The sequence below is a fragment of the Phragmites australis genome, chromosome 15 (assembly GCF_958298935.1).
Source record: "Phragmites australis chromosome 15, lpPhrAust1.1, whole genome shotgun sequence".
Lineage (NCBI taxonomy): Eukaryota > Viridiplantae > Streptophyta > Magnoliopsida > Poales > Poaceae > Phragmites > Phragmites australis.
In genome coordinates this window covers 14,152,383-14,161,358 of record NC_084935.1, presented here as the reverse complement: position 1 = coordinate 14,161,358, position 8,976 = coordinate 14,152,383, and the positions used below count along the sequence as shown (strand labels likewise).

Genomic DNA, 8,976 nt, shown 5'->3' with positions numbered 1-8,976 from the left:
AATTGAATGAAGTCTAAATATTGATAAATTATGCTTATGTATAGGTTTGCATGTATAAGGAGTCGATGTCGGGAATAAATGGGTAGAACCTACGCCAATTGCATTCTTCTACCTTGATGACTTGTTCATCCACGTTCCTTGTAGCTTTGAGATGATGTTATGTCTAGGTACAAGTTCGACTTATATGCTTAGGTCTTTCGGTAGAAGTCGAATGACGGCGTTTTCCGTTGTTCGCGAGCATAGAATTTACTTTTGTTGCACAAATACATGGTTGAGGTTGTTATGGTTGGTTGAGTGGTGAGTATGAGACGAGATGTGGGCTGTGTTAGGGGTGTCATCTGCTCTCAAGGAAAGTCTGGGGGCAGTTCGGGAAGGGAACCCGAACACCGTAGTCCGCTTGTATCGTTTAAGGCCGTCTGTCGATACAGTTGACTTTAGCACTTACCTTACTCACCACATACCGATCTAATGGTAAGGTGAACTGAATACCTTTGAAGTTGTGGCTTTGTGGGGCCTGAACATTGACGGTGTGAGCGGGCGGACTTGTAAGTGGTACTAGTTTGCTCCGGGAGTAGTTCTAGTACCACCGCGCCGAGCGATGCATGCCGCACACGGTTGGGACTGGTTGGAAAAGGTTGACACGGGTACCCCCTTGTGTACACTTTAGCAGGTGGCACAAGTCGTATGATCCCCGAGTCGTGTGGGTCCAGAAGTATCCCCCTACACGGTGTAAAAATAGTTCAAAATGCCATGCTCTCGGTCATTAGCATGCTATGATTTCATTTGTATCGGTCATAGAGTTCTCGCTTGTGGATGATGGTTCAGATATGTGGTTTGTGGTTCGAATATGTGGGAGGTGGTCGAGATGTCACTTGTTATACAATGATACTATTCTGGTTACAGTTTCATATGATCAGTTGGTAATTGCAGGGTAATTTCATATATGTTGGTTAAGTTAGTTGCTCACACATATGTCTAGGTTGCTTACCACTTTAATTAACTAAACCGCATGTTTATATTCTTGCTAACAGCTCAATGCATAATCCTTGGAGTCGGGACATTATATACCCATATTGTGTAAGTCTTGCGAGTACGTTCATACTCAGTGTGCTGCCCTTAAGTTGATGCAGGTACTCCGGCTGCTGAGGAAGGGGCAGTGTTCGGCTACTTTGTACCTGCCGATCAGGGTGGTGGGCAGGAGTAGTGCATCCTACTCCGAAGCTCGAGCTTTTGGAGTGGAGCCTAAGGGCACGTGGCTCCACTCTCTTTTGTTGTCTAGTTTATTCTTTCCACTGCGTAGATATTTGGATAGTTAGGAGTTGAGGGGTTTTGGTCTCCTCCTAGGTCGCTTTTGTTATAAATTGTTGGAATTAGTTGAATGCTTAATTTTTATAATATAAATGTTTATTACTTGCTCTTTATTAAGTTATGCTGTGATGTACTATGTTGGAGGCATGTGTTCCGATCCTTGGGCACAAAACACGTGCCGGGACTACCGGAATATGATTCTGGTTAATCGTAGAGGTTAGATTATGAATAATGATCCTCCTGATGATTAATTAGAATACTGTTTGGATGATTCCTCACAGGGAACCATTCTGCTAACCTCCTTGGCAAAATTGACAGTTCTTCCCTGAGAAGAGGTATGGTTTAGACACTTGTCAAAGTAAAAACTCTCCAACCATTTATCTGTAGGTGCGAGTAGACATTTCTCAAAGTAAAAACTCCAGCAGCAGCCCTAAGATTTTTTTTAAAAAAATTCATAGAAGGTTGACATCGGTCATATGCAAAATATGAGCTAGAAGCATCCAACCACAAATCTGGAAATGATTGATTCACACATAAGAAATTAAGAATCATGTGAAAACAACACCAGATGTCCAGGGATCATGTTGTTACTTGTTACTCATCGCTTGTCGCTGGCCTGTATGCGGTAGTCGCCTTGGACTTGTAGGACTCGGCGGTAACATCAGTGAGGGTGAGCCCACTCTGCGAAGCATCCACCCAGACACCGCCTCTGAAGAGCACACGCGGCTCACGGGGTCGGATGGCCCAAACCAGCCGGCGAGGATCGAGGATGCGGTCTGCCATGTGGCACCCAACTACTCGAGACCCAAAGGAGGCGATGGATGCGTCCAAGGGCGTGCCAAGGAACGACGAATGGATGAAGTCAAGTAGCTGCTCCAAAGAGGTGGTGGAAGAGGTGGATTATGATTGCATGAGAGGGAAGGATTTCATTAACTGATCAACTTTGACTTCTCTATGCACAATTAGTATACATGTATACGGTATACCTATATGGGAGAGAGCCCTGGGTTTTGAGGTCCCTGGGTGGCTGCTCCACTTGCCCCCCTCTAGGGTTGGCCCTGTTCTAAATTGCATGCATTTTCTTGTAGATAGATAACAAATTACTTCTCTAAGTTTTTTGATGATTTATTCACACTCAGATTTGGTTTTTGCATACCTTTTTGTTCCACATAGTTTCCTTTGATTTTTGTTTGAGAACATAGCAGATTTATTTGATTTTTGCCCTCACATGGTTTCTAAATTGCTTTTTTGAACCCACTCAAATTGCTTATAATTTCTAACAAAATTGCTTTATACATCTGGTGAATAGAAAGAAGTATAGGTGTAGTTTGCATCTACACAACCGAATTATGATGATTTGCCTATCATTTCTGGATGCAAATTGGAGTATTGAGACAAAATTTCATTTTGATTTGCCTATCATTGGATATGTAGTTTTGATCCAATCTTCCAATACGTTGGGTGCTCGCTTCATGGCTATTGTAAGTCGGCGTAGCTTGAGTAAGCGTGGGAGATTTTGGGAACACCCAAAAAGAAAAGATGGGGAATCGAGTTAGGGTGGGTTGCCAAAAATAAAGGTGTGCATACTAAAGGACTAGCATGTACGTGTATTCGACATTTTACAAATATTTAAAATTTAAATGCTTAATGAGAACAGTATACAACAAATAGAATCTTTTCATAAATGACAAGTGCCAAAATATTTGGTTTCCTTATTTGCTACGGCATAATTGACTGTAGTAGTATCTCAAGTGGTAATGGAAATATCAATCGTTGGATCTTTTCACGATGGACCGTCCACACTAACTTGGAATACTGTAATACAAAAATCCTTTTAATTATCATCCAAATGTCAAATTACCTTTTGGAAGGTATGATGTGACCACAGAAAGCAACTTTTTAGTCTATTAGCACCTACTGGCTTACAAGCTATGTATGTACATCTAACTTCGCATAAATGGAGAAACATTACTTCAGATCCTAACTTCTTGGTTTGGTGTTTGTTTTTTCTTGTTTGCACCAGTGTATTCTATGACGAGCTTTACAGAATAAGGCCCATATTAAATATGTTTTGGTGTAATAAGCATCTACTAGCAAGTTATATATAAAGTTAGTAGCAACTTATGTATAAAGTTACTTACAAATTACATATAGTAAGTTACTCATAGAATTTGTTAGTAAGTTGATAGTAACTTGCTACTAGCAGTTATGTTGCCGTTAGTAGCAACTTTGTCTAAGTTGAGTATCAACTTAGACATAAGTTGAGTAGCAACTTTTGTGAGGACCGAACTACAAACTTCGATTACTACAGCTGGTAGCAACTTATGTACATTAACAAATTTTCACATAATTTGCTAATCTCATTAGACATAACTTGCCGGTACACATAAAAATAGTGCTGAAAGGTTTGCAATGTAGATCTTATTTTGTATATCACGTTATAAGAATATAATCGTACAAATGTAATTGAAAACAGATACAGATGAAAAAGTGAAAGAAATAAGTACAACAAACTTTGGCCTATGCATGCTGATGTCCGAACCCACCCCACTTCAATCCCAAAAACCACCTCCCGCACGTGATTTGTTGGTGCTAAGATCACTCAAGCGACTACAAAAGCAAATTTTAGAGGATATAGTCTTAAAAAAACTTTCTCTCCTATAATGACACGTGTCTATTTTTTAAATTTTTTTCTCAATCTAGTTATTAAATTATATAATAGATCCCTCGCAAAAAAAATTATATAATAGATGATATAGATAAAATCTCATGAGAGTATTTTTAAATAAGTTACTATAAAATTTGGTTTCTGACACCAGAGGCGTCGTGCCACCCATCGCGCGACAGACTTATTTGTGAACTCAATAGTTTTCTTGAGGGATAATTTTCTTGATCCCTCAAGCATGGTGTTAGGTTTGCCGTTTGCATTCGATTCTGGACAATTTGGGGCAGGATGGCAGGCCTGTTGGTAAGGCCTTGCAAGGATTCACTCGCCGCATCCCTCCACATATAGATCAGGCGCGGTCCGAGGCTCCGTGGACTGCGCAGCATCCTCCGCCGCGATGCTCCTCGCCACTTCAGCCACAGCTTCCCATCTTCTCCTCCCCGTCAGAAGGGCAGGCGGAGGCGGAGGAGCAGCTCCTGCTCCTCCTCGTACCTGCGCGGTCAAACTGGAAGCTCTGACTGGGCCACAACTGCGCTCCTCCTCCTCTTTCAGCTGCTCCTGCTCTCCCTCTCCCTCTACCGGTGAGGGCGGCAAGGACGGCGCCCGCCATCTGTTCGATGTAACGCCTGACTGACTTAACATTTCATCTTTGGAAAATAAGCTTTCGATTCTTCCATCCTTGTTGCTTACCGTTTAATTTTGATTGCAAGCTTAGAAATTTCTCCTGTTGCTTATCCCTTTGCGGACACTTGTCTAGCTCATTGCAAACTGCAAATTCAAGATATTTGTAAAATTATTTCCCATCTGTCTAATTACTTATATGTCGAATGGCCTAGTACAGTTGCTAGTTCAGTTCATCCACGTCAGCTCGCTCAACACACGGTGAGTTATTTGCAAATTTCTTCTGTAAAGATGACAGATTGAACTGTAGAACTAATCTGCAAGGGATGCTTTGCCGTCCCTGCTGTAAAAATTATGCACTGTTGCGTAAAGATTATGAAAATTTTAGATGCAGTTTTAGGAACATCTGGGAATATGTACTATTTTCCTTTTCCTTTTTCTTTGTTGGGAGTAAAGCCATCCTCTTTTTGCTGTCATCATGTGTTTCCAGTGGAGTTAAACAATGTGTTAACATGTGGATGGCGACATGATTACTAAATTCGTTTTTCTTGTGTACCAGCTATAAGCTGACCAGAATACTTATGACAGATCCTTCAGCTTTTTTTCCTATCTTGATGATTGTGATTTATTTCGCCACCGATGCGATGATACGAGAAACATGTATTTTCTTCTTATAGAGTTCTCCATGATGGCTGTCTAGTTAACTGCATCTGACATGCTGCAATATTAATCACATTCTATTATGGTGCTTTGTAATGACACTGCAGGAGTTTTCAGTTCTTTCTCCTGTTATTCCATGGGAGGTTGATGATATATGGAGAACATATGCAGGATATTTCTTTATTTTGCATATCCCTTTTAGCTTTGGAGGGCTTGGTGTGGTTGCCAAAGTGTTAAATTGCTCCTCACTCGATCCAATAACAGCAGTAGGTGGCTACGTTTTGTTAATTAATCATTCTGATCACTCGTGTAAATATACCTTCTTCTAGCTGCTTCTTTCAGTCTCGAGTGGCAAAATTTTCTTTGGACATACAATCTGTACAATGACATACTCTGTCAATGCAGGTTATTTCTACAGTCATACTTCAATTAGCAGAGCTCGCTTTGGCCTTAGCACTGCTCCATTACACTGCAATGCCAGGGCATGATGTTCAGGCTTTCTTTGCTGGGAAGGTTTCTACAAAAAGGAATTGGATAATAGAAACAATATTAGGCTTTGGACTTTTGATGACCTTGGTATCACTCACATCCATCATAGGTGACAAATTGGTAGGACCTGAGGTCAGATGCAATCTTGCAGTCAGATGCCAGACCCACATATTTATTTGTTTACACTGCACACCAATCTTGCTCTACTACACCATCATTATTTCAATTTCATTTAGGAAGAAGCTAACTATTTGTTCGTTCAATTTTAAATCCTTGCAGGATGCGTATGATCCTATATTGAAGGAAATCCTTTCTGACAGTCCAACCTCTAGGTTAGTGTGTTTCTTTCTATACTGTGTCATTGCTCCACTGTCAGAAGAAACCATCTACCGCGGGTTCCTATTAACGGCACTGTCTTCCTCAATGAAATGGTGGGATGCTGTCGTGATAAGTTCACTTATCTTCAGTGTAGCGCACCTCTCTGGGAAAAGTTTCATTCAACTGTTTGTAATTGGATGTATTACAGGGTTAGCTTATTGTCGAACTGGAACTCTGGTTGCTTCTTTCACGGTCCATTCTCTGTATAACGCAATTATATTGTTTATGGCTTTAAAGTCATGAAGATTGTTGGAATAAAATGTGAACGCGAATGCTTTCCCTTTTTACATCTTTCCCTAAATTTCTTATATCGGCTTCCGACTTTTAAAGCAATGTGCTTCATGTGCTTGCAATGATACAGAAACATAGGGTTATTGTCCAAATAGCAACAAACACGAACCAGCATCCCTCAAATCATTAATTGTATGTACAGGTATCGCAGTGTTGCTTATGTACAAAATTGGAGGAGTATGGTATCCCTCAAAACTGTTTGCAGTACACCTATCGGGAAAAAAAGAGAACTATAAGAAATAAAGATCAAACAGAGGTCTAAAAAAATTAAGCTCGAATGCGACTAATTAAGACTGTGGCGCAACGGTTTTACCATGGTGTACCGCAAACTAACGCTAACTTTTAATACTATGAGTTAGAGTGATGGCTTATCAAGTAGCACATCCACGGATTCACCCCCTAATCGCAAAGCGTAAATTTTAAGGGGGTCAAATCTATCGGTGCCCCTTAGAACCATCCCTCAGTCCTTTTACCTGTTTGAAGCGACGGCCTCTTGGTCTCCTGGCAAAGATCAAGGGCTTGCAGGGATCAAAAAGAAATCTGGCATGTTCCACCATCTTTCTCCCTCTGCTGAGGAGATCCACAGCGTGGTGGTCTTCGCACACAGTCTCCTGGTAATTCCTGCTGCCACCCACTCCTAGTCTTTCACTCATGGGATGCGTAGTGGAGACACCATATTACTGCCATATTACTGCCATAGTTGGTGTTGGTGAAAAACGTACATGAGACGAGATGGAGCTTCTCCAATTTATAGCAGTTTGTTCCTATTCGTCTTATATGTATGTATACACAGTAGCCGTACCAAATTTTGGTACCTACTAAGTACTGTAAAAATGCTCTAGACACAGACCTGGTGTCCTACTAGCTAGCTACTTTCAGATGGAAGTTAATCCACAGCAGACAGGTACGAATCAATACCATTATGTCGTAGATATGTTTTTTTCAGCTTTTTTGATTCAGCCCGTCAGACGATTGCCCATGTATCACAAAGTATGGGAACAAATTTTCAATCGACGTTAAATGTACGCTAATCTCCAAAAAATCATTTCAGAGTGCATCATGGTTGATTTCCAAAGTTCGAGCAGTCACAGAAAACGCAGCCGGAGCGGCTATGGGCAGAGCTCAGCCTCCCTGTTCATGCCAAAGCGCGGGCGCTCTTAGACGTGTCGGTGGCCTCCATGGTGGGAAACGGCCGGACAACCCTGTTCTGGACCGACCGCTGGTTGCACGGCAAGTCGCTTCAGGATCTGGCTCCGGCCCTGCTGCCATTCGCGGAGAAACGAGCCGTCGGCCGCCGCACGGTACAGAAAGCCTTGCTTCATCGTTCTTGGGTACGGGACATACGGGAGTTCTCTCGGTGGCGGCTGCTGTGGATTACCTGCAGGTATGGATGTGTAAGGATATTTAAGAGGTGAATTAGAATCACTTAAAGCTAATGCTCAATTTCAACCAGATAAATCTAATCAATTTCTATTTAAAAATACTATAAATTTATTTAGTGTTTCTACTATATCGCAACAAAAATATGCACCTAAGAATCACTCCTATAAACTACACATGGTAATTCTAGAAAAGATAAATATGAAATAATAAATGCAAGAAGTAAGTGTGGAATGTAAGGGCTAAAAAAATTGCAAACACTTGGCACAATGAATTTGGCACCGTAGTATTAGTGGATTGTTGTCTACCCATAGTCCACGTCAGAGCCTCTCGCAAGGGTCAAACTCCCATTTTGGATAACTCTGTGGATAGTCGTTAGAGCTCCTCATTCGCAAATGGATCTCCTACTAGGAATTTCCTAGATGCTCACTGCCGTCTCCACTATGGTAGTATCGAGGGTTAATCCCTTATAGTGATTCTGGGGTGTATCGGACAACAAGTGCGTGATTTGTGTTCTAGGTGTGTCTGCATAATGTGTGTGTATGTTGCTCAAGAACACCAGAGATATCTAGGTTTAGATCCCTCGTGGAATAATAGCCCTACATCTTATGTATTCTTCTCTAGGAGTCTGTCTTTCTTTTCAAAAGATATCCCCCTTTATATTTCAGAGGGGTAAGAGTCTTACATGTGGGCCCAACAAAAAGACCCATGCCTGCCTAGATGATTAATATAGACTATCATTATAGGATACACATGCGATGTATCTGCCGTGGAGCACTGTGATGCCCGTCCCATCCATCGACCGCCTCCCCGCTTGTCGCGCATGGGTCATCCGGCTCGTCCTGTCCCACCATCGGTTTCCCACGTGCGCCTGCCACTTCCCCTATTACGTTTGCGAGCCCGTCCGTCAATAATTAATGTTACGGGACGGGACACGGTAACCCTGCGCCGGCCATGCCGCCTCAGCCGGAGTGAACCGCCCGGGGAAGGAAAAACGGCATGAGTAATAGTATTAAATGAGGTTTGACTGGCTAGACGAGTAACTGGCCCACGACCAGCAAGGGCTGGTCGCAGGAAATCCCCCGAAGGTTAGGGTTGTAGTCGTGCTAGCGCCGATTGGTCGCGCGGTGGGCCCAGGCTAGAGAAAGAAAGTTGATACTGCCAAAACTGGCCGTTGCGGGCCA

The 8,976-nt window shown here is 42.2% G+C and overlaps 1 protein-coding gene across 2 annotated transcripts; it reads left to right on the top strand.

Annotated features, from left to right (window-relative positions):
- The first annotated feature begins 4,144 nt into the window (after positions 1-4,144).
- LOC133893430 (uncharacterized) lies at positions 4,145-6,406 on the top strand. 2 transcript variants are annotated; one of them, XM_062334443.1, is made up of 4 exons: positions 4,145-4,592; positions 5,362-5,520; positions 5,660-5,863; positions 6,023-6,406. In XM_062334443.1, the coding sequence occupies exons 1-4, from the start codon at positions 4,371-4,373 to the stop codon at positions 6,362-6,364; spliced, it is 927 nt and encodes a 308-aa protein (XP_062190427.1). In that variant the 5' UTR covers positions 4,145-4,370; the 3' UTR covers positions 6,365-6,406. The 2 variants fall into 2 exon arrangements, with proteins under 2 accessions (XP_062190427.1, XP_062190426.1); XM_062334442.1 differs by having other exon boundaries at positions 4,146-4,592; positions 5,660-5,875.
- Positions 6,407-8,976: the final 2,570 nt, after the last annotated feature.

Bases quoted from the DNA above. Each gene is read 5' to 3' on its own strand.
- LOC133893430 (XM_062334442.1), top strand. From the start codon at position 4,371: ATGCTCCTCGCCACTTCAGCCACAGCTTCCCATCTTCTCCTCCCCGTC. The intron at 5,521-5,659 runs GTAGGTGGCTAC...CTGTCAATGCAG, and splicing joins CACTCGATCCAATAACAGCA to GTTATTTCTACAGTCATACT. The intron at 5,876-6,022 runs GTCAGATGCAAT...AAATCCTTGCAG, and splicing joins ACAAATTGGTAGGACCTGAG to GATGCGTATGATCCTATATT.